At 44.0% G+C, this 26,124-nt stretch overlaps 1 protein-coding gene across 1 annotated transcript; it reads right to left on the bottom strand.

Annotated features, from left to right (window-relative positions):
• srd5a2b (steroid-5-alpha-reductase, alpha polypeptide 2b) lies at positions 1 to 25,343 on the bottom strand. Its single transcript, XM_034184859.1, has 5 exons — positions 25,042 to 25,343; positions 5,956 to 6,119; positions 585 to 686; positions 362 to 512; positions 1 to 223 (listed from the first exon to the last, which is right to left on the bottom strand). Exons 1-5 carry the CDS (start codon positions 25,314 to 25,316, stop codon positions 157 to 159), a joined length of 759 nt encoding a protein of 252 aa, XP_034040750.1. The 5' UTR covers positions 25,317 to 25,343; the 3' UTR covers positions 1 to 156.
• Between the last annotated feature and the right edge of the window lie 781 nt (positions 25,344 to 26,124).

The raw sequence follows: 26,124 nt of genomic DNA, 5'->3' as shown, positions 1-26,124 counted from the left end.
CTAATTAAACAACTGCAAATTATAAAGAAGACAATGCTCACACGGCCGAGAGTATTTTAGCATTGTGTTAAAGTACAAACATCTAAATTGCTGATTCATCATTTCTTATCAGGTGAGCTGCTCTGTTGTTATTCAACGATGATGCGGTGCTTTATCTCAACAAATGAATGGAATCAAGGCCTTTCGTGACTTAGGATAGTCTCTGAATTTCTCAATGTAAAACCTGAAAAGAATGGAGAAAAAGATCACAGAGATACTACAAACATAGTTATGAGTACATTTCCACAACTCTGACATGCATTTATGCAAATGTGAGTGTGAGAGTTTCTATTTATTAGCTTTTCATAGTTCTCTGAGGTACCTGTGATGGTAATAGGCTCTTGGTCCGACAAAACACAGGCTAAACACCGCAAACGAGAGTGCTGAGAGGGACCAGGTGGCTATGGCAAAGCCGAACCACTCCACAATCTCTCCAAAGTAGTTGGCACTCGACACATATTCAAACAGACCTCCTGAAGAAGATGAAGACCACAGCTCAGTGCAGGCAGAACAAAAAAGAGCTAATACAGGACTTTCATTCTTACCCCTGGGAATCTTGTAAAGCACTTCTCCTGACTTTCTCAGGTTCCGTAGGATGAAGTCACTGTGGATGTTTATGGCCATTCCAACATAAAACATCACACAACCTACAAGGAATGGTTGCTTCATTAAACTGGACTTTGTAGAAATGGAGATGCATGTATAAAGCTTGGAAAAAATTTAATAGAACTTTTTATATTTATATTTTACAACTGTATTCATACTAGAATATTATTTACAGTCAACGCTCTCTTCTCACCTGATAAAAATCAAGAAGGAATGAATGAGTGATCAGGTTTGGGCAGGTATACAGGGAGTTATAAAAAAACGCTGTATGTTGGACTGAGGATTGAGCTACTGGATGTCTCCTGTCTGAATGTCTGTGATCCACCTTTGAAATACACCCCGACTGTAAAGGAACTATTTAGAACTGAGGAGATCACTTCAATTAGTGGCAAAAGTTCCTGGAGACGCGTAGGTCTAGCCGGTGCAAAGTGAACTCCTGGGCCCCATTGCATGAAACGTAGGATTCAGACATCCAGGATGAATGACTGAGCTGTGTTCATTGTATCCACAACAGGAGCATTCAGGCTCAATCGGTTGCACAGAGATGAGCAGACACGGATACTACCAGCCAGGACACCAACCTTGCATAAGTGCACACATGCAGATTCCTCAAACAGACCCTGCCTTCGATCACAATTTCACCGATGCACCATGGTAACCAGAGCAGTGTACTTCTCCCCAGCAGGAGGCGGAGGCAAAGTAAATACACACTCACTGCTCCACTGACATTCTCTGCATGACCACGTGGCTGAAGCATGTCATTTTTCTCCCCAATGCACAGTTTTTTAGTTCAGTCTTTCCTTTTTGATGTTTTAACCCTTTATCTTTTACACCACATGATCAATGTAACCTAAATCTAAAGTTTCCTAAGAAATAACTCATCCATCTCCACTTTTCCGGAAAACCACCTAGCAAACTCAAGTCTCCTTGCCATTTGCTGGGGAGTTAGTTCACTCTGAGACTGAATTTTGTATGGAAAGAGATGCAAGTCAGGCCCTTACGATGCGTTGCACAGAACTCAATGATTTTTGTTCTCTGAATTAAGGTCAACTGCGGCATTTTTCCTGGACATTAATGTCTTGCAGAACAAACTTTAGGGTTCCTGAAATGAGGAAAAACACCATTATTTCCCAGTAAAACCATTTACTGGTATTCATATTTCAGAGTACTTTTGGGTCCATTTTTGACACCCTATATATATATATATATATATATATATATATATATATATATATATATATATATAGACTGTTTCTATTTATGTGGGATGTGTATTTTATATACTCAACAAAAATATAAATGCAACACTTTTGGTTTTGCTCCCATTTTGTATGAGATTAACTCAACGATCTAAAACTTTTTCCACATACACAATATCACCATTTCCCTCAAATACTGTGCACAAACCAGTCTAAATCTGTGATAGTGAGCACTTCTCCTTTGCTGAGATAATCCATCCCACCTCACAGGTGTGCCATACCAAGATGCTGATTAGACACCATGATTAGTGCACAGGTGTGCCTTAGACTGCCCACAATAAAAGGCCACTCTGAAAGGTGCAGTTTTGTTTTATTGGGGGGGGGATACCAGTCAGTATCTGGTGTGACCACCATTTGCCTCATGCAGTGCAACACATCTCCTTCGCATCATCCGTGAAGAGAACACCTCTCCAACGTGCCAAACGGCAGCAAATGTGAGCATTTGCCCACTCAAGTCGGTTAGGACGACGAACTGGAGTCAGGTCGAGACCCCAATGAGGACGACGAGCATGCAGATGAGCTTCCCTGAGACAGTTTCTGACAGTTTGTGCAGAAATTCTTTGGTTATGCAAACCGATTGTTCCAGCAGCTGTCCGAGTGGCTGGTCTCAGACGATCTTGGATGTGAACATGCTGGATGTGGAGGTCCTGGGCTGGTGTGGTTACACGTGGTCTGCGGTTGTGAGGCTGGTTGGATGTACTGCCAAATTCTCTGAAACACCTTTGGAGACGGCTTATGGTAGAGAAATGAACATTCAATACACAAGCAACAGCTCTGGTTGACATTCCTGCTGTCAGCATGCCAATTGCACGCTCCTTCAAATCTTGCGACATCTGTGGCATTGTGCTCTGTGATAAAACTGCACCTTTCAGAGTGGCCTTTTATTGTGGGCAGTCTAAGGCACACCTGTGCACTAATCATGGTGTCTAATCAGCATCTTGATATGGCACACCTGTGAGGTGGGATGGATTATCTCAGCAAAGAAGAAGTGCTCACTATCACAGATTTAGACTGGTTTGTGAACAATATTGGAGGGAACTGGTGATATTGTGTATGTGGAAAAAGTTTTAGATCTTTGAGTTCATCTCATACAAAATGGGAGCAAAACCAAAAGTGTTGCGTTTATATTTTTGTTGAGTGTATGTCGATGGGAACCTGTAAATTATCTAATGATTGTAACATCATCTAAAATCATCATTTATCTAAAATGATTGGAATTAACGATCACAGGTGTTTAAATAATGACAGTGGGTCTAGTTGAATGTGATAACAATGTGTAATTGGAAGTGGAATAACTATCGGTTTCTGCTTGAGGTGACTGCTGACTGAGATAAGGGATGAAGTTGTTGACCCCCTGATGCAAACCGTGAATAAAATATCCTACAAAATGTAAGTGCAGGTTTTGCAAAACATGAATATCATTCATGATATGCTTTTTCCTTCAGTTTAAGTCGTTTATGGATGTCAGTTTATGGATCAGTTACTGTTGGGTGGGGGTGCGGGTGCAGTGGGGGGTTGCCACTATACCCGGTGAAGCGGGGGACGAGCCCTGAGCGGGCTCACGCTTCTGGTGTCAAAGCGCCTGGCCTACTGGGCATGACCCATTTGAGGACAATGGCAGGTGGGGGGTTTGCCTGTCAAACGGTAATGCATGTGAGTCGTGGGGTGCCATGAAGCCCCGTGGTGCAATGACAGTGAGGATCGCACGGTCATAATCCCACAGATGGAGCTTTGAACTACTGGCTCCTCAACCAAGTACATACGGTACACCAAATCAGGAGAAATTCATGTTTCATCGGGAGATATTTTTCAGTATTCATGTTTTCTAATTCGTGGTTCGTGGATAATTCACGATTTGCAGCTGATTCATGTTTTTGGGTTTCACAGGATTAAATACTGGCACTGAGCTTGGTCTGGAGCAGGCTAGATCCACAGACTACATTTCCATGGTGTCTTATGCCAAAACATATCCCACTTTCCACTTTCCCGCTTTTGTGCAGCCAGATCACGGATAAATTGAGCCAGGATAACCACAATATCCCGGCTTAATCTCTTATCCTCCTCTCATGCAATGGGGCCCAGGATATCTCTTAACTGATCCTGAGCCTGCACTGGAAATACACTGATTGTATATGAATAATTTAGAACTAGTTAATAAGTACACTGTGATGAGTGGCAGCACGTCTTGAAGACAAATACAGTGTCGAGCAGGTGTGTAGTGAACTCCTGGATATTATTGGGGAATGAATGTGATCCTGCATCAACAGGGTCTACATAGGCCCTTCTAGAATCTAGGAACTCACTTTATTGATTGGCAAATGATTTTCAGACAAATCAATGTTGGACTGAAGTGGGATGTAGGAAATCTATCACCGTGACTAGAATCACACACACACAATCTCATTAACAGTGTGTTTCTCTGGGAGTGTGATCTAATTCAATTTAATTTCAATTAATTTTCATTTATATAGCGACAAATCACAACAAAGTTGCCTCAAGGCGCTTCACACTAGTCAGGTCTAACCTTACCAACCTCCAGATCAAACACACAGGTGACAGTGGTAAGGAAAAACTCCCTCTGAGGAAGAAACCTCAAGCAGACCAGACTTAAAGGGGTGACCCTCTGCTTGGGCCATGCTACAGACACAAATTACAAAACAATTCACAAAATGAATATACAGGAGATGTTGCCGGTGCACAGGACAGGAGGGCCTCAGAAAACAGACACCACAACCGTCTCTGGATGTAGCCACGCCTCAAACAGAGAGGGAAAAAAACAGAAACAAGCATCAGAAAGACAACAAATACAGTATAATGTGTCAGCATTAAGCAACAAGAAGAACAAAAGAAATATTAAGGTGATTGCCGGCCACTAGCCCTAAGCTTCACTAAAAGACCCAGAATTTAGATAAAGTTGAGGCCGCGGCCCGCTCCGTTTCCTAATAAAATTAATTTAAAAGAGTAAAAAGCATAGAAACATACTATGCCAGTATGCTAGCCATATGAAAGGGAAAATAAGTGCGTCTTAAGTCTGGACTTGAAAGTCTCTACAGAATCTGACTGTTTTATTGATGCAGGGAGTTCATTCTACAGAACAGGGGCACAATAAGAGAAACCTCTGTGACCCGCAGACTTTTTATTCACCCTAGGGACACTAAGTAGTCCTGTACCCTGAGAACACAAAGCCTGGGTCGGTACGTAAGGTTTAATTAGGTCAGCTAAGTAGGGAGGTGCCAGTCCGTGAACAATTTTATAGTCTAGTAGCAGAACCTTAAAATTTGATCTCACTGGGACAGGAAGTCAGTGAAGAGATGCCAAAATGGGTGTAATGTGGTCAAACGTTCTGCTTCATGTCAAAAGGTCTACACCTCATTGTTGTCTCAGTTATCCTGCCATTGTAAACAAATACATAGTTATCATGTTTTTTATTAATTGTAACATTTCTGTTATGATATATTCTGTTAGTCCTGTGCTGGGCATTTTTTTCTGTCTTTATAGAATGGTTAACACTGATTTTCACCCCACTGAGACTGGTCTGCTTGAGTCTGGCTTGGTGAGGGAATTTTTCCTTAGCACTGTCACTAATTATCTTCCACATGGTGTGTGTAAGGTAGACCTGTGACCTGTGTGTGTATGGTTTGATTTCTTTGTATAATGGATTACTGGTGAAAATGCCATGTCAATAGCACCTTTAGAAATATATTTACTGAGAAAAATGGTGACATCTTCAGTACCTTTTTTATCCACTGTATGCTGGTGTGAGCAACCATAATATGCAAAAATGCATTTATAAATGCACTATGCAATTTTAAGGTTTGGGAAAATGTGGTTCAAATTACTTTACAGCTTTATTCCAGGTGGCTCATTCATACCTTTGTCCTTTTCAGCAGTTTGTATAAAAGGATTGGGTCATATGCAAATGTCAAAAGTGAGCATAATACGTAGGGATCCTTTCCTACCAGTGTTTCAGTATGACTGTGGTTGTAAAAAAAAAACAAAAACAAGCTTGTCCTTTAAATGACCATGTGCAAAAATGAGATATTGCTCCTACCGATTTTAAAGCGGTAGTCAGCGGACCATCTGTCTTCAAACTCTGCACAGTGGAGTAGGTAGTGTCCCTGCACGAAACTATTCAGGGTGCAGAACATACTTCCTCTCACCATTACGCACAGTGGGAACGCCTGTCCTCTGGTCAGCAAGGAGTAGATAAATGTCCTGTGGTCAGTGAAAGAACATTACATCACATGGGTAACAACTCAAACAGTGTTACATGTTATGCAGGCAAAATATGCAAAAATATGAGGAGTGATTTTGTTATCTTTACATCTGGCAAACTTAATATATACAAAGTAACCACATCAATGAAAACACTACACAATAAAAGAAAATGTCACAACTTGAATAAGCTCAGAAGTCTTTTTTTTTATCAGAGTGTGGACTGAGATAATGTGGTGGAATGTTATCAATGGCCCCTTCACACATCTGCAAAACGTTCCACCTGCTGTCAGGAGGGACACAGGGTCAGACCGCGGCAACAGTTTCATGCACGTTTGTGTTTGCTTGCATGAATACAATGCAAGCACGTGGAAAGTCGCACACACAGCGGTGGAGCAAAAAAACTGACCCCCCCCCCCCCCACACACACACACACAATTTGTAATACCTAATTCCTGTTATAAAGAGTGGACTTAGTCTCTGCCTACGCATACACCAGGAAATAATGAAATGACATGGATTACTGTTCTCCCTTTTATGTTTTTTACATGAATGACCTGAGGTGCTCCTCTCATGAAGAGCCGGCTCCCGTGTCATGAACACATCAGCCGGCATGGCGTGTCCAATGTGCAGTGATCTGCTGATGACCGTGTTGCAAATGTGATATGTGTTTAATTATTACAATGTGTTCTGTGCGCCTCAAGGTGATTTTCTGCATGGCACGATATTCACCAGTGATGCGGTGCGCTGATGCGGCGGTCAACTGACAGGCGCTGTATGTCCACAGCAAAGCGTATGAGCAAAGCGATCACACATGAATGAGTTCACGCCTTTACCCTTATTAATTTCACACTGTACCACGCACTCAGATGCTGGCCGGTCCTCATGTGATCGTGGCTGTATGTCATTATCAGCATGTCATGAAGGCATGAGAGCCCACCCACACATTCACCAGCTGAGTTGTAGTACACAGCAGTCAGCTGTTCAGCAGCACACTGTGTTGGACATCGACTGGACTCCGGGACCCTCAGCCACAGTTGACAATGTTGGATTCATGGTGTGTGTGTTGGGGCAGAAGGGGAGCATATTCACACCCATGTGTGTTGCTTGGTAACACCACACTCGTGTTGCACTTAGACAGTTTTCACAGACAGCTCGAATGTGGTCATCTGCACTCCACTATCATGCCGGGAGCGCGAATAACCCCGCCTTTTTTAAGTGCCCAGAGAGCGGTGTTAGATGTTCCTGTATGCCACCTGGAATTTGGCCAACACCTGCTGAGAGGGGGGTCGAATGGGCACTCGCAGGGCACCCGCTGTCTTTCGGCCGCTGGTGTGTACGAATGCATGTGGCGACAGCCGTACAAGGCGTTTGAGGCAGCTCCAATTTTTCACGAGTGGCATGCAATTCCTCCTTCGTGCTCCAGTCAGCTTCAGTCGTGTTATGTGTGAAGGGGCTTTAAGATTTTGCAAATAAAGTGGTATGAATGCTGGGAATCTTGATGATCGAATATGGTGGCAGCAGTTCATGCATAGATCATATCCAAATAATTCAGAAGAAATAAAATCACATTTCTACACTAAGGTCCATAAGTATTAAGACAGTGAGACGATTGTTGTCATTTTGCTTCTGTACACCACCAGTGGAGGTGAAATGAAACAATCAAGATGTACTTGTAGAGTAGATTTTCAGCTTTAATTCAAGGGTTTTAACATTAACCATTAAATTACAGCCATTTTTGTACACAATTCTGCCATTTTCAGGGTCCATCAGTAATTGGACAAACCAAATACAAGGATTGGTTTTAATACAAATCATCACTTTTACAGCCAGTTTCTTCAGTTAAGTCAGGAGATGGAGACATGAACATTTCCAAGTCACTGAATATATCTCTGACTTCATGTAACTCCCTCGTTAATAAATGTAAACACTGCATGTGTTACATTACTCAAAAAACTGACACTGGGCAAGAAGAGGACTTGTGAGGGAAGCCACCAAGGCACCCAGACAACTATGAAGGAAATATAACCATCTATGATTGTGATTGGACAAACTGTGCACAGCGTTTATCTGTTGCATCACTAGTTGTACAACTTAATGATGGATGGCAGAGAAAAATTTCTGAAAAACAAGATGAAATTTCACCAATAGTTTGCCAGAAGACACATGAGAGAACATCCCAAAATTTAAGCCCAAGCCCATTTCTCTTCCCTTTGCCCTATCCCTTGTTTTGGAGTGCTCTTTGGCGCATAGGGCACTTCAGGAACAGAGTGACAAGAGATAGTGGTTGAAATGTTTCCCTAAGAAATGCGACATCAGTTGTTAATGTTACTTTGGGAGCTGACGTCACAGCGTAACACGCCAGCCACGACCCTCTTTTCTGCAGTGTCTGTTCCCTTTGACACGAGACCAGAACAGAAACCCCTTTGTGGGAGAAAATGACACTTACTGTGCTTCATAGAGAACACAGATGTATTAAAGTGACATTTAGGATTCAAAACAGGTGTCAAACTCATGTATGAATAGAAAACACAAGGACGAAACAAAATCAAATACATATTGAAATAACAGGATAAAAGCAAAGGGAGCAGCTAACTAAGCATGTAAAAACAGAACAGCAGCATTAAAAGGGATTGTATGAGGAGGAACTAAACTGATCCCATAAAACACAGTGCATGAATGGAGAGGGAAACCCCAGGATAACCTGAGCACAGTGCATCTGCGAAGTATTGATAACACTTCACTTTTCCCACATTTTATATGTTACAGCCTTATTCCAAAATGCATGAAATTATTTTTTTTCCTCAAAATTCTACATGCAATGCTCCATAATGACAATATGCAAAAAGTTCGTTTTTTTAGGTTTTTAACAACAGAACTTTTTGAAACAAACAAACAAACAAAAACCCTAAGAGATCACATCTACATAAGTATTGACAGCCTTTCACATGAAGATGAAAATTGAGCTCAGGTGCATCCTGTTTCCACTGATAATCCTTGAGATGTTTCTGCAGCTTAATTGGAGTCCACCTGGGGTAAATTCAGTTGACTGGACATGATTTGGAAACACATGCACATCTGTCTACATATAAGGTTCCACAGTTGACAGTGCATGTCAGAGCACAAACAAAGCATGAAGTCAAAGGAACTGTACGGACGGCACACTCAAAATTGGGCAAAAGCTTTGAAGGTCCCAATGAGCACAGTGGCCTCCATCATCTGTAAATGAAAGAAGTTCAGGTCCACCAGGACTCTTCCTAGAGCTGGCTGCCCATCTAAACTGAGTGATACTTTATAGTAGCACAGTCATGGAGATGACCAAGAACCCAGTGGTCACTCTGTTGGAACTCCAGCATTCCTGTTTGGAGAGAGGAGAAGCTTCCAGAACAACCATCTCTGCAGCAATCCACCAATCAGGCCTGTATGGTAGATTGGCCAGACGTAAGCCACTTTTTAGGAAAAGGCACATGGCAGCCCACCTGGAGTTTGCCAGAAGGCACCTGAAGGACTCTCAGACCATGAGAAACAAAATTCTCTGATTTGATGAGACAAAGACTGAACTCTTGGTGTGAATGCCAGGCGTCATGTTTGGAGGAAACGAGGCACCATCCCTACAGTGAAGCATGGTGGTGGCAGCATCATGCTGTTGGGATGTTTATCAGCAGCAGGAACTGGGAGACTAGTCAGGACTGAGGGAAAGAAGAATGTAGCAATGTACAGAGACATCCTGGATGAAAACCTGCTCCAGAGCGCTGTTGACCTCAGACTGGGGCAACGGACAATGACCCGCAGCACACAGCCAAGATATCAAAGGAGTGATTTCAGGACAACTCTGTGAATGTCCTTGAGTGGCCCAGCCAGAGCCCAGACCTGAATCTGATTGAACATCTCTGGAGAGATCTGAAAATGGCTGTGCACAGACGCGACCCATCAAACCTGATGGAGCTTGAGAGGTCCTGCAAAGAGGAATGGGCAACACTGCCCAAAGATTCCAAGCTTGTGGTATCATAGTCAAGAAGACGTGAGGCTGTAATTGCTGCCAAAGGTGCATCAACAAAGTATTGTGCAAAGGGTGTAAATACTTACATACATGTGATTTCTTAGTTTTTTATTTTTAATGAATCTGCCAAAATAAAAAACTAAAAAAACTTTTTCACGTTGTCATTATGGGGTGTTGCGAGTAGAATTTTGAGAGGAAAAATGAATTTACTTAATTTTAGAATAAGGCTGTAACATAGCAAAATGTAGAAAAAGTCAAGCTCTGTGAATGCTTTCCAGATACACTGTAAATTGAACTAACACCCAGGTGTGCAAAAGCATGTGCAGGCACCTTCATGGAGGAAACTGTTACCTTACACCTTACCTTTTATACGTATACAGTAGTATGTAAAAGTTTGGGCATCCCTGATGATTTTCCTTTATAAATCATTGGTTGTTTGGATAAGCAATTTCAGTTAAATGTGTCATATAGCAGACAAACACAGTGATATTTGAGAAGTGAAATGAAGTTTATAGGATTTACAGAAAGTGTGCAATAATTATTTAAACAAAATTAGGCAGGTGCATAAATTTGGGCACCATTTTAATTTTATTGATTTGAATAAATTTAGCACTAATTATTGGAACACAGAATTGCTTTGGTAAGCTCACTGACTCTTGACCTCTTTACACAGGTGAATCCAATCATGAGAAAGGGTATTTAAGGTGGCCATTTGCAACTTTTTCTCCTCTTTGTATCTCTTCTAATGAGTGGCAACATGGGAGCCTCTAAACAACTCTCAAATGACCTGAAAACAAAGATTGTTCAACATCATGGTTTAGGGGAAGGATACAAAAACCTATCTCAGAGATTTCAGCTGTCAGTTTCCACTGTAAGGAACATAGTGAGGAAGTGGAAAACCACAGGCACAGTACTAGTTAAGGCCAGAAGTGGCAGGCCAAGGAAAATCTCAGATAAGCTGAAGCGAAGGATATGTGGCCATTTGATATCATCATGGAATGATGTAATGATGTTTAGCTGTGTTGGAGGGTAGCCAATCTTCTCAAGTAGAGTGAAGAGACCCTTCCTACTGACAAGGTCAAAAGCCTTGGTGAGGTCTATGAATACAATGTAGAGAGATTGATTTTGCTCTTAACACTTTTCTTGTATCTGCCTCAGAGTGAATATCATGTCAGTGGTTGATCTACCTGTTCTAAAGCTGCATTGTGGTTCTGGGTAGATGCGGTTGGCAAGGATATGTAGTCTGTTGAGAGCGATGTGAGCAAGGACTTTCCCAATGATGTTTAGCAAGGAAATCCCACGGTAATTGTTACAGTCACTGCGGTTGCCCTTATTCTTGCACAGGGTGGTAATACTAGCATTGCATAGATTTTGTGGAACTGATCCTTCCAGTGAGTAGAGAAAAAATCATGAAGATGTTCAGAGAGGACTTCTTTTCCACACTTGATAACCTCTGGTGGTATGTTGCCAGAGCCAGGACCTTTTCCATTATTAAGGGAGATGATGGCATCTGATACCTCATCTGTCATTGGTTCTCTGTCCAGTTCTTCCATAACAGGTAGCTTCTTAATGGCACTGAGCGCTGGTTCTGTCACAACTGTTGGATATAGCTCCAGATAGTGCTCCACCCATCTATCCATTTGTGCATCTTTATCTGTGATGGTTTCTCCAGTTTTCAACTACAGGGGAGCTGTCTTCTTCACTTTTGGTCCCAATGCCGTCTTGATCTCTTTATACATTCTCCAAACATCGCCAGTATCTGCAGCATGCTGAATGCCTTGACATAACTGTGGCAGAGAGTGTTGAGAGTGTTTGGCGATAACAAGGTCCATTGGTGCCGATGTTTAGACCTGGGATGTCTCTGTGACACTTTATAGTGAAGCTTGGTCTGGAAGGAGTTCATTGTGCATAGTCCTTCGTGAGAAGACAGTTCAAGCAGTCTTTGTTCATTGTCATTCAGCTTTCCAGTGCCAAAGTATCCAAGGCATATTGGCCATGATGTACGATCTCTTCCAACCCTGGCACTGAAATCCCCAAGTACATACAGCTGTTCTGAGCTGGGTATAGCACTTAATGTTGCATCTACATCTTGATAGAATTGATCCTTAATTTCAGGTGGTGAGCACAGGATTGGACCATATATGCTGAGGATGTTAACCATTCCAGCTGATGTAGATAGCTGGAGAATCAGGATCCGCTCAGTCCAACTTGAGGGAAGCTCTACTGAAGGAAGTGAGGAGCTTTTGACTGCAAAATAGCAACTCCATAGTGGTGATGTTCAGTTTCTGGTTTGCCTTGCCAGAAGAAGGTGTATGCAGTTTCCGTCTTGTAGGGATCCACTTGATGGAAGCCTGGTTTCCTGGAGTGCAGCAATGTCGATGCTAAGTCTTGTAAGTTCCAGGTCTATCACAGCAGTTCTCTTTCTTTCTTTTTTCTTTTTAATATTTATTTCATTCATTTAAAAGAAAAACAGAAAAGCAAAAAACAAAAGCACCACAATACCAGAATGAAAAGGAGCAGAAAGAAGAACAAGTCTTATGATTTCTGCCCCTTTTAACAATACAATCTGTTGTGTGGGCCGCTGAAGAGGAGGTACTGCTGGCCCACCACCACCAGAGGGCGCCGCCGCCCCACAGGAGCAGCCTCGGTAACAGCTGTCACCCATCACCTGAGACAGCTGACGGCAATTATCACTGGGGTATATCAGCAGGACGGCATCTCCACCTCATCGCCGAGATATCGTTCTACCTGGAAGGTAATAATCTCAGCTGACTGCTTGACAGTAACCTTTGTGATTTTTGTGAGTGATTGCAGACTTTTTTCCCCAACGAGAGGTGGAGGTAGCTTCCCTGCCGTACAGGTTGCTGGGTGCAAACGCGCCCACGTTAATTGTGTTCTTGTTCCTCGCCAGCAGTACCAGGTCCGACACGCGGAGGCAGTGGCCACCTGGGAGTTCGGAACTTGGCGGCTCCAGTATTCCCGGGGTCCTGTGGCGGAGGAAACCGTGTGGTTCCGGTTCTACTTTGGAGAGGCGTCTCCTATCTTCGAGCCTGCCCACACGACACCTTCGTGAATTGAACTTTGTCCATTGTTGTAATCTGTTGTGTTTGTTGTGCACGTTCGCAACAGTAAAGTGTTGTTATTTGACCTATTCCATTGTCCGTTCATTTGCGCCCCCTGTTGTGGGTCCGTGTTCCTACACTTTCCCAACAGGATATCTCGGCCAGCGTCATGGATCCCGAGGGGCGTCAACCGGCTGTTGAACGGCCAATGGAAGAACAAGGCGCACAGGCGTCCGCAGGAGGGGTAATCGGTGAGTTGCAGCGGATCCTCACCGCTTTCACGACTCGGTTAGACTTGATGGCCGAGCAGAACGCCCTCCTGAACCGCAGGGTGGAGGCTCTCGCCGCGCAGGTGGAAGCGCGCCCTCCGGGCGCCGCTGCGGCTCTCCCTCCCGTAGACCCTGTGCGTGACAGCGACGTTCCACTGGTTGTCCAACGACCCCCCCCACCATCCCCTGAAGCATACATAAGCCCCCCAGAGCCGTACGGAGGCTGTGTGGAGACGTGCGCGGATTTCCTTATGCAGTGTTCGCTCGTCTTCGCACAGCGTCCCGTCATGTACGCGACCGACGCTAGCAAAGTAGCTTATGTGATAAATCTGCTTCGTGGTGAGGCACGCGCTTGGGCTACAGCGCTCTGAGAGCAAAGTTCACGGCTCCTTCTGACATATGATGGGTTTGTGAGGGAGCTCAGAACAGTGTTCGATCACCCTAATAGAGGAGAGACCGCTTCAGCCGTGCTGCTGTCAATGAGACAGGGGCGCCGGAGCGCAGCTGCCTATGCAGTCGACTTCCGCATCGCGGCTGCGAGGTCCGGCTGGAATAGCACTGCCCTCCGCGCCGCCTTCGTAAACGGACTGTCATTGGTCCTCAAGGAGCACCTGGTGGCTAAGGACGAACCGCGGGATTTGGATGGGCTTATCGATCTTGTCATACGATTAGACAATCGGTTAAATGAGCGCCGTCGGGAACGAGACGAAGGGCGTGGCCAGGCACGCGTCGTCCCTCTCCCTTCCGGTTCCGACCGCGTTCCGCCCTCCCCACGCTCCACGGCCCCTGCGCTCCGTGCGATCACAGCTCCCCCTGCTGACGAAGCTATGGACACGAGTAGGGCAACATTTAGGGCACCGGTCACACAAAGGAGGCTGGCCCGCGGAGCGTGTTTTGTTTGTGGCTCGATTGAGCATCAGGTACGAGACTGCCCCGAACGGTTAAACACCAACGCCCGCCCCTAGACACTGGGCTAGGGGGGGGCCGAGACGTTCACGTGGGACACACCCACATCGCCACACGACTCCCAGTTACAATCCTTTATGAGGATTTAACCCTGAAGGCCCCAGCACTGGTGGACACGGGCTCAGAAGGGAATTTGCTTGATAGCAAATGGGCCAGGGAGATAGGGTTCCCTCTGGTGGCGCTTACCTCGCCTGTGCAGGTACGGGCACTAGATGGCTCCCTACTCCCTCCAATCACCCACAAGACACCACCAGTAACTCTGGTGGTGTCGGGGAATCACCGGGAGGAGATCGAGTTTTTTGTAACTCCGGCCACCTCCCGTGTGATTTTAGGTTTTCCCTGGATGTTGAAGCACAATCCCCGGATCGATTGGCCGTCCGGGGTAGTGGTCCAGTGGAGCGAGACCTGCCATCGGGTATGTTTAGGTTCCTCGGTTCCTCCCGGTTCCCAGGCCAGGGAGGAGGTCAGAGCCCCGCCCAATCTAGGGACGGTGCCGGTGCAGTACCATGACCTTGCGGAGGTGTTCAGCAAGGATCTGGCACTCACCCTTCCCCCGCACCGCCCGTATGATTGTGCCATTGATTTGGTTCCAGGCGTTGAGTTCCCGTCCAGCAGGCTGTACAACCTCTCACGACCTGAACGCGAATCAATGGAGACCTACATCCGGGACTCTTTGGCTGCCGGGTTGATCCGGAATTCCACCTCCCCGATGGGTGCGGGTTTCTTTTTTGTGGGGAAAAAGGATGGCGGATTACGTCCATGCATTGATTACAGGGGGCTGAACGAAATCACGGTTCGTAACCGATACCCCTTACCCTTGTTGGATTCGGTGTTCACGCCCCTGCATGGAGCCAAGATATTCACCAAGCTTGATCTTAGGAATGCGTATCACCTGGTTCGGATCCGGAAGGGAGACGAGTGGAAGACGGCATTTAACACCCCGTTAGGTCATTTTGAGTACCTGGTCATGCCGTTCGGTCTTACAAATGCTCCCGCGACGTTCCAAGCATTGGTTAATGATGTCTTGCAGGACTTCCTGCACCGATTCGTCTTCGTATATTTAGACGACATACTCATCTTTTCTCCGGATCCTGAGACCCATGTCCGACATGTACGTCAGGTCCTGCAACGGTTATTGGAGAACCGGCTGTTTGTTAAGGGCGAGAAGTGTGAGTTTCACCGCACTTCTTTGTCCTTCCTGGGGTTCATCATCTCCCCCAACTCCGTCGCTCCTGATCCGGCCAAGGTTGCAGCGGTGAGAGACTGGCCCCAACCCACAAGCCGTAGGAAGCTGCAACAGTTCCTCGGCTTTGCGAATTTCTACAGGAGGTTCATTAAGGGCTACAGCCAGGTTGCTAGCCCCCTGACAGCCCTGACCTCACCAAAAGTCCCCTTCACCTGGTCGGATCGTTGCGATGCCGCGTTCAAGGAGTTGAAACGGCGCTTCTCGTCTGCACCCGTTCTGGTGCAGCCCGATCCTAGTCGCCAGTTAGTGGTTGAAGTGGATGCCTCGGACTCAGGGATAGGAGCTGTGCTGTCCCAGAGTGGGAAGACCGATAAGGTCCTTCATCCGTGTGCCTATTTTTCCCGCAGGTTGACCCCGGCTGAATGGAACTATGACGTCGGCAACCGAGAACTCCTTGCGGTGAAAGAGGCTCTTGAAGAGTGGAGACACCTGTTGGAGGGAACGTCCGTGCCATTCACGGTTTTCACTGACCACCGGAACCTGGAATATATCAGGACCGCCAAGCGGCTGAATCCCAGGCAAGCCCGCTGGTCACTGTTCTTCGGCCGTTTTGACTTCCGCATCACCTACCGGCCCGGGACCAAGAACCAGAAGTCGGATGCCTTGTCCCGGGTACACGAAGACGAGGTCAAAGCGGAGTTGTCGGATCCACCGGAACCCATCATCCCGGAGTCCACTATCGTGGCCACCCTCACCTGGGACGTAGAGAGAACCGTCCGGGAGGCCCTGGCACGAAGCCCGGACCCCGGGACTGGACCAAAGAACAGACTTTACGTCCCACCAGAGGCAAGGGCTGCAGTCCTGGACTTCTGTCACGGCTCTAAGCTCTCCTGTCACCCAGGGGTGCGAAGAACCGTGGCAGTTGTCCGGCAGCGCTTCTGGTGGGTGTCCCTGGAGGCCGACGTCCGGGACTATATCCAGGCCTGTACCACCTGTGCCAGGGGCAAGGCCGACCATCGCAAGGCTCCGGGACTGCTACAGCCGCTGCCCATGCCTCATCGCCCCTGGTCCCACATCGGCCTGGATTTTGTCACGGGCCTCCCGCCGTCCCAGGGAAACACCGTGATCCTCACGATAGTGGACCGATTCTCCAAGGCGGCCCACTTCGTGGCCCTCCCGAAGCTCCCTACGGCCCAGGAGACGGCGGACCTCCTGGTCCACCACGTCGTCCGCCTGCATGGGATACCATCAGACATCGTCTCCGATCGTGGTCCCCAGTTCTCCTCGCATGTCTGGAGGAGCTTTTGCCGGGAACTGGGGGCCACGGTCAGTCTCTCGTCCGGGTATCACCCCCAGACCAACGGGCAAGCAGAGCGGGCCAATCAAGAAATGGAGCAAACACTGCGTTGTGTGACAGCCGCGCACCCGGCGGCCTGGAGTACTCATCTGGCCTGGATCGAGTACGCCCACAACAGTCAAGTGTCATCAGCCACCGGCCTCTCCCCCTTTGAGGTGTGTTTGGGGTATCAGCCCCCGTTGTTCCCGGTGGTTGAGGGGGAGGTCGGTGTGCCCTCGGTCCAGGCCCACCTGCGGAAGTGCCGTCGGGTGTGGCGCGCCGCCCGTTCTGCTTTGTTGAAGGCCCGGATGAGGGCGAAGACCCATGCAGACCGGCGGCGGACCCCGGCCCCTACGTATCGCCCCGGGCAGGAAGTGTGGTTGTCCACAAAGGACATCCCACTACAAGTGGCCTCCCCTAAACTACAGGACAGGTACATAGGACCGTTTAAAATCCTCAAGGTCATCAATCCCGCCGCAGTGAGGCTTCAGCTTCCAGCCTCACTGCGGATCCATCCTGTGTTTCATGTGTCGAAGCTCAAGCCCCATCACACCTCGCCCCTCTGTACACCCGGTCCGGCACCACCTCCTGCCCGGATCATCGATGGCGAGCCGGCTTGGACAGTGCGCCGGTTGTTGGACGTCCGTCGGATGGGCCGGGGCTTTCAATATCTGGTGGACTGGGAGGGGTATGGTCTCGAAGAACGCTCCTGGGTGAAGAAGAGCTTCATCCTGGACCCGGCCCTCCTGGCCGACTTCTACCGTCGCCACCCGGACAAGCCCGGTCGGGCGCCAGGAGGCGCCCGTTGAGGGGGGGGTCCTGTTGTGTGGGCCGCTGAAGAGGAGGTACTGCTGGCCCACCACCACCAGAGGGCGCCGCCGCCCCACAGGAGCAGCCTCGGTAACAGCTGTCACCCATCACCTGAGACAGCTGACGGCAATTATCACTGGGGTATATCAGCAGGACGGCATCTCCACCTCATCGCCGAGATATCGTTCTACCTGGAAGGTAATAATCTCAGCTGACTGCTTGACAGTAACCTTTGTGATTTTTGTGAGTGATTGCAGACTTTTTTCCCCAACGAGAGGTGGAGGTAGCTTCCCTGCCGTACAGGTTGCTGGGTGCAAACGCGCCCACGTTAATTGTGTTCTTGTTCCTCGCCAGCAGTACCAGGTCCGACACGCGGAGGCAGTGGCCACCTGGGAGTTCGGAACTTGGCGGCTCCAGTATTCCCGGGGTCCTGTGGCGGAGGAAACCGTGTGGTTCCGGTTCTACTTTGGAGAGGCGTCTCCTATCTTCGAGCCTGCCCACACGACACCTTCGTGAATTGAACTTTGTCCATTGTTGTAATTTGTTGTGTTTGTTGTGCACGTTCGCAACAGTAAAGTGTTGTTATTTGACCTATTCCATTGTCCGTTCATTTGCGCCCCCTGTTGTGGGTCCGTGTTCCTACACTTTCCCAACACAATCTTTCAATATACAGCATCATAGTCAACATTATTTAACAGATTGCATTTCTTTAACTTGTCACATACCACTGACCCATTTCATAATTATGACCAGAAATTAATAGATTACATCACTGACAGGTTACATTTAAACTTAAGACACTCCAAACATTATTAACAGTTTACTTTTTTTTTTTTGACTTTCTTGCAGCCCACTGACTTACTTCATAGTTTCATACTTACTTAATACATCTAATTTAATATGTTTTTTAAATAATTTAAGCGACCTTAATTCTTTAATTTCTTTATTAAGATTGTTCCATAATTTGACACCATTTACTGCAATACTCCTTTCCTTTACTTTGGTTCTAAATCTTGGTTTTTTAAAGACTTCTATTCCTTTCAATTTATAACTACTTACTCTTTTTTCAAACATATTTTGAATGTTTGTTGGTAAAGTATTTTTATTAACTTGGTACATCGTTTGTAATATTTTCAAATCAACTAAATCATGAAATTTAAGTACCCTATACTTAATAAACAATGGATTAGATGGATCTCTAAAACCACTGTTACTAATCACTTTTAAAGCTCTTTTCTGCAAAATAAATAAAGGTTGTATATAGGTTGTATATGTTGATCCCCAGATTTCTACACAGTAAGTTAAATATGGGACAATCAATGAATTGTACAATGTTAATAAACCATAACTATTTAATGAATATTTTACTTTATGCAAAACAGCAATGGCTTTCGCTATTTTTCCTTTTATGTAATTTATGTGTGACTTCCATGTAAGATCTTCATCAATCATGACTCCTAAAAATTTCATTTCTTTTACCCTTTGTATATCCATTCCATCTATTTGTAATGACACATTATTTTCTTTCGCTCTATCATTAAACAATATGAAATTTGTCTTATTAATATTTAGTGACAATCTGTTTATATCAAACCAATGTTTAACTTTTTCCAACTCTGTATTTATCACTTGTGCTACTTCCTGTATATCTGATCCAGAGTAAAACAGCGTTGTATCATCAGCAAATAAAATGCTGCCAAGCACATTGGATACATTCACAAAATCATTGATATACAAAATAAACAGTTTGGGTCCAAGTACCGATCCTTGTGGTACTCCATAAATAATGTTACACAATTCTGATTTGGTATTATTTATCTGAACAAACTGTTTTCTATTTTCTAAGTAGCTTTTTACCCACTGATGTGCAACACCTCTTATTCCATATTGTTGTAACTTGTGGAGCAATCTTGAGTGGTCTATAACATCAAAAGCCTTTTTCAGGTCAATAAAAATACTTACAAAATAATCCTTATTATCTATTGTTGTTGATATTTTCTCTATTAGTTCCATAATTGCCATAGCTGTCGAATGTTTTGTTCTGAATCCATACTGAGCATTATTTAAAATATGATGTTTCTCAATAAATTTATCCAATCTTGTTACAAAAACTTTTTCCATAATTTTAGAAAACTGTGGAAGCAATGATACTGGCCTGTAATTAGAAAAATTATGTTTGTCTCCATTTTTATATAATGGGACTACCTTAGCAATTTTCATTTCATCTGGAAAAACCCCAGTTGACAGAGACAGATTACAAATATAAGTAAATGGTTCAATAACAATTTCTATTATACTTTTTACAGTCATCATGTCTAAATCTTCATGGTCAGTTGATCTTTTGCTTACACAGTTTTTTACAATATTTCTTATTTCATCTTTTTCCACATTGTCCAGGAAAATACTATTGACCGTATTTACCAATGTACATAATTTATCTTCTATTATTGGTTTATTTCCCACCAGACTTGACCCTACATTTGAAAAATAATCATTAAACCCATTTGCAACTTCTTTTATATCATATATCTCTTTATTTTCCTTAACAAAGTAATTTGGAATAGTTTCTTTCGTTCCATCACTATCAATCACACTTTTTATAATTCCCCATGTTACCCTCATATTATCTTTACTCTTATTTAGTTTTTCACTGTAATAATCTTTTTTTTGTTTCCTAATTATTGTTAATAGTTTATTTTTATATTTTTTGTATTTATGTTCTGATTCCTTTGTTTGCAATTTTAAAAAGCACCTGTATAAATATTTTTTCTTTGCACAAGCATTTTTTATTCCCTTTGTCAGCCATGGTTTATTTACTCTTTTCTTACTAATTTCAATTAATTTACAATTTTTATTGTATGATTTCATCAATATTTTCATAAATGAGTTATATGCTACATTAACATCACTGACATAAACTTCTTCCCAGTTTTGATTTTTAAGGTCATATTTTAATGCCTCTAAGGCTTTTACTGACTTATCTCTTTTAAAGTTTATATCAGTTTTTTTGTTGTACCTATTTTTATATTTAAATATTGAAAAAATTGGTAAATGGTCGCTAATATCTGTCATGAAGATCCCATTCTTAATAATTTCATCTGTTCTGTTTGTAAATATATTATCAATTACCGTTGCACTTTGCGATGTAATTCTGGTTGGTTTTGTTATCAAGGGGAATAACCCCAAACTATACATTGTATTCACAAAATCACTTAATCTTTGGCAGCTGGAGCTTTCTATGTTAATATTAAAGTCCCCACACATAAAAAGCGTTTTGTTTTTAATTTGATGGAATAATTCAATTATTTTATCTGTAAATTTCACAACACAAGAATCTGGTGCTCTGTATACACAACTAATTAAAATATTCTTAGATGTTTCATGTACAAGTTCCACTGTTACAATTTCTATGACATCATTCATAATTGTCATTTCTTCAACAATTGTACACATCAGATCTGTTTTTGTATACAGAGCAATACCACCGCCTTTTTTATATCTTCTGTTTACAAAATACAGCTCATATCCCTCCATTTGAACTTCATCCATGAGATCATCTTTAAGCCAAGATTCAGTGATTGCAACAATACTAAATCTATTTTTAAACTGATTTAAATAATCTTTTATTTGTGACATTTTACAATACAAGCTTCGACTGTTTATATGTATGAGTGACAGGGTATCTTCTGCAATTTTTTCACTATTCAGCTGTTCTACTGTATAATACTCACAACCAATCGTTTTTAAGTCAAATATACTTTCATCAATATTAGTGTCTATGTCATATATTTTATCCTCTGTTTCCATGTTTGATCTGATTTTTTGTTGGTCCAATTACCAACAGATGTTATATTTGATTGTCTATTCAGGTCTGTATTTCGTAAGGTCCTCCATGTTTTTGATTTGTATACCGTTTGTTCCTTCTTTCACTCTAATCCACACCCTACAATTCCAGACCCATGTAGCAACAATATGTTTCTGTTTTCTTAGTAGTCTTGCTTCCCTAGCAATATCTGCATTTTTTTTTGTTAGATGCTCATTTATATAGACACTCGTTCCTTTCAAATTCTTTGCCTGTCTTAATAACTCATATTTATATTTTCTGCTTGTAAATCGTATAACAATGTTAGATAGTTTATTTTTTCTATCTTTAGTTGGAATAGTATAACAGTCTGATATTGTGTCTTGATGGATGACAACACCTTTTTGATATAAAAAGTTTGTAACTTGCTGTTCCAATGATTGTCGTTCTTCAGGTGGTGCATCCTCCCCACTGGTTCCACCAGAATCCACCACCCTTGCATATGTCCGATGCCTTGTTTCTAGTCCAGATATTATAACGTCATCTTTTCTAGTAAATTGTTCAAGTTCATCTACACGTTGCTCAAGTTTCTTAATGATCTTGTCCTTCTCTTTAACCAGATTTTGGAGTTCTTTAATTTCCACCATCAGTTTGTCTAGATTAGACATGTCTTTTGATATATGGTTTAATGAGGTCTTTATCTCCTCTATATCTTCCTCGAGTTTATCTGTTTTCCTGGGTGGTGCCATGCCGACTGTCGTGGCTCAGTATGGCCACTATTGATTACAAAAACAATTCTCACCAGTAGCCTCCACCACCACAGGTCCGGTAGCCGCACCCCAACCCTCCCCGTTGCTCTCCTGGTGTTGTCAATTTGCTCCACGTGATCAAAATGGGATTTAGTTACTATTGAGATGTATGCAATGTTGTTTTGTTTTTTTTTGTTTTTCTGAATACACCGCAGGTTACAAAGAGGCAGAGATGAACATATGTTGATCACAAAATACATGAATTTGATTTGAAAGCCATATTAAAGCCATGATACTTTTGGAGACACAAAACAGTCCAGATTGACTGTGTGCTGAAGTAAGACATGAGGTGGACACAGGTGGAGGGACCTTCAGGCAGGTAATAGTCAGCACCTGAGGTTTACGTCACTTTTATGGCTAAAAATAGCTCTGAATCTGTGTGCATTTTTCAGACGCCGTATGGCTAACTTTATTTTTATCAGCTACCTCAGGACTCACGCAAGTTAAAGATTTGGAAGTAATGATTTATAATCTGGTATATAATTTTTTAAAAGATTGTGCTGATTGGAGTGCAACCCTTTAAGTTCAAGACATACGAGGGCTGTCAATAAAGTTACGGTCCTTTTTATTTTTTTCAAAAACTATATGGATTTCATTCATATGTTTTTACGTCAGACATGCTTGAACCCTCGTGCGCATGCGTGAGTTTTTCCACGCCTGTCGGTGACGTCATTCGCCTGTGAGCACTCCTTGTGGGAGGAGTCATCCAGCCCCTCGTCGGAATTCCTTTGTCTGAGAAGTTGCTGAGAGACTGGCGCGTTGTTTGATCAAAATTTTTTCTAAACCTGTGAGACACATCGAAGTGGACACGGTTCGAAAAATTAAGCTGGTTTTCAGTGAAAATTTTAACGGCTGATGAGAGATTTTGAGGTGATTCTGTCGCTTTAAGGACTTTTCATGGTGCGAGACATCGCGCAGCGCTGTCAGGCAGCGTCATCAGCCTGTTTCAAGCTTAAAACCTCCACATTTCAGGCTCTGTTGATCCAGGACGTCGTGAGACAACAGAGAAGTTTCAGAAGAAGTCGGTTTCAGCATTTTATCCGGATATTCCACTGTTAAAGGAGATTTTTTTAATGAAAGACGTGCGGACGGGTCCGCGCGTCGGGACGCAGCCGCCGCGACGCTCCACCACAGGAAAAACACCTCTGTTGAAAGCCTTAAGGACAAGTTGGAACATGTCCTGCCTGTTAAACAATTTCTCATATACTCACTCCACTGAAAGCCATCAAAAGCCGCCTGGATTTTACAAATGGTTATCAACACGGAGGTGTTTTTCCTGTGCCGCCGCACCGCGTCGGCTGCGTCCCGACGCGCGGATCCGTCCGCACGTCTTTCATTAAAAAAATCTCCTTTAACAGTGGAATATCCGGATAAAATGCTGAAACCGACTTCTTCTGAAACTTCTCTGTTCTCTCACGACGTCCTGGATCAATAGAGCCTGAAATGTGGAGGTTTTCAGCTTGAACAGGCTGATGACGCTGCCTGAGAGCGCTGAGAGACGTCTCGCACCGTGAAAAGTCCTTAAAGCGACAGAATCACCTCAAAATCTCTCATCAGCTGTTAAAATTTTCACTGAAAACCAGCTTAATTTTTCGAACCATGTCCACTTCGATGTGTCTCACAGGTTTAGAAAACATTTTGATCAAACAAAGCGCCAGTCTCTCAGCAACTTCTCAGACAAAGGAATTCCGACGAGGGGCTGGATGACTCCTCCCACAAGGAGTGCTCACAGGCGAATGCCGTCACCGACAGGCGTGGAAAAACTCACGCATGCGCACGAGGGTTCAAGCATGTCTGACGTAAAAACATATGAATGAAATCCATATAGTTTTTGAAAAAAATAAAAAGGACCGTTACTTTATTGACAGCCCTCGTATTCAGTTACTTAGAAATGTGCATGCATTCCCCCTTGATTTGTCCAAAGAAAACTGGCTTTAAAAGTGACTATCTGTATGAACTGTAATGCTTATATTTAGTTTGTTGAGTTTCTGTTGGCCTCTAAAAACTGAGGAATTGTGTATAAAAATGGAAATTTTCGCTCCTAGTATTTTTGATGAACTCTTTGAATGATAGTTGAAGTCTGCACTTCAATCATATCTTGAATAGGTTATTTCAACTAATTATGGTGGTGTCTTGAGACAATATTACACAAATTATGTCACTGTGAACCTGATGAAGCTGCTTGTTCATTCTAACAAATTCCTTGAGTTACAGCTTTAGATGGGCAGCGTGGTGGCTTAGTGGTTAGCACTATTGCCTCACAGCAAGAAGGTCATGGGATCAGTTCCCACCTGTGACCTTTCTCTGTGGAGTTTACGTGGTCTCCCAGTGTTTGTGTGGGTTCCCTCCGGGTGCTCCGGCTTCCTCCCACATCCAAAGACATGCCGGTTAGGTGGATTGGAAACTTTAAAAATTGTCTGTAGGTGTGCGTGCGGGTGTGAATGTGCTTTTTGTCTATATCTGGCCCTGTGACAGACTGGCGTCTGCCCAGGGTGTACCCCGCCTGGCACCCTATGACTGCTGGGATAGGCTCAAGTCACCCTGTGACCCATAATTGGAGTAACCAGTTGAAGATGAGTGAGTGAGTGAGTGAGTGAGTGAGTGAGTGAGTGAGTGAGTGAGTGAGTGAGTGAGTGAGTGAGTGAGTGACATCTTTGAATAATAAGTTAACTTTGTGTTTACCTGTGAAAGTAGTGGATCCCAAACATCCCAAGCAGCAGATACTTGCCCATGGTGGAGGGTTTGTGTTGTGTAAGCAACAGCAGTAAGAGGATCATCAGACATGCCATCCCTTGAACAAACCAGGCCAGTTTGGCAGGAATAGTCCGAGTTTGAGTTGAAAGCTTCATGTGGCGCCCATAAGAGGTCTGGACTCTTTTGTCCTGGCACAAGTGCCATATTCCTAAAAGGATGATACCATAGCTCAGATAGCTGACTAAATCCATACAGCAGTGCATCTCACAGTCTGACAGTGCTGCAGAAGTCTTTTCCTCAATAAAATAATCTGAAGCGTCTGTGTAAACTGGTGAGCAGGAACTCTGACTCCTCCCCCAAAAGAAGGTGAGGTGAGCCAGCATGTTGAAACATGGTGAGGCACCTTGTTCATAACATGGGGGTATGACTTTCCTCAGTGTGCCAGAAAAGGTACTAGCATAGGACAATTCTGAATAGGATTCAGTCCCAGTTACTTTTTTCTCAGTGACAATCAGTCTTGTTTTCTGCCAGAGAAGTCAACCATTGAACGCATACTAGCTCTGTGAGAACTGAATGCAAGTGGGAATACAGGCAGTGCTTCTTCAGAGCCCATACAGTGGGGCAAAAAGTATTTAGTCAGTCCCTGATTGTGCAAGTTCTCCTACTTAGAAAGATGAGGGAAGTCTGTAATTTTCATCATAGGAACACTTCAACTGTGAGAGACAAAATGAGAAAAAAAACTCCAGGAAATCACATTGTAGGATTTTTAAAGAATTTATTTGTAAATTATGGTGGAAAATAAGTATTTGGTCAATAATAAAAGTTCAACTCAATACTTTGTAACATAATCTTTGTTTGCAATGACAGAGGTCAAACATTTCCTGTAAGTCTTCACCAGGTTTGCACACACTGTAGCTGGTATTTTGGCCCATTCCTCCATGCGGATCTCCTCTAGAGTAGTGATGTTTTGGGGCTGTTGCTGGGCAACACGGACTTTCAACTCCCTCCACAAATTTTCCATGGGGTTGAGGTCTGGAGACTGGCTTGGCCACTCCAGGACCTTGAAATGCT

Source organism: Thalassophryne amazonica, chromosome 13 (genome assembly GCF_902500255.1).
Source record: "Thalassophryne amazonica chromosome 13, fThaAma1.1, whole genome shotgun sequence".
In the NCBI taxonomy this organism is placed as follows: Eukaryota; Metazoa; Chordata; class Actinopteri; order Batrachoidiformes; family Batrachoididae; genus Thalassophryne; species Thalassophryne amazonica.
The sequence above is the reverse complement of the archived record's forward strand: the minus strand, read 5'-3'. Positions and strand labels throughout refer to the sequence as shown.

Excerpts from the sequence above, each read along its gene's own strand:
- srd5a2b (XM_034184859.1), bottom strand. The coding sequence starts at position 25,316 with ATGCACTGCTGTATGGATTTAGTCAGCTATCTGAGCTATGGTATCATC. Across the intron at positions 687-5,955 it reads TGACTACCGCTTTAAAATCG|GTTGTGTGATGTTTTATGTT; the intron begins GTAGGAGCAATA and ends CATTCCTTGTAG. Across the intron at positions 513-584 it reads GCTTTACAAGATTCCCAGGG|GAGGTCTGTTTGAATATGTG; the intron begins GTAAGAATGAAA and ends CATCTTCTTCAG.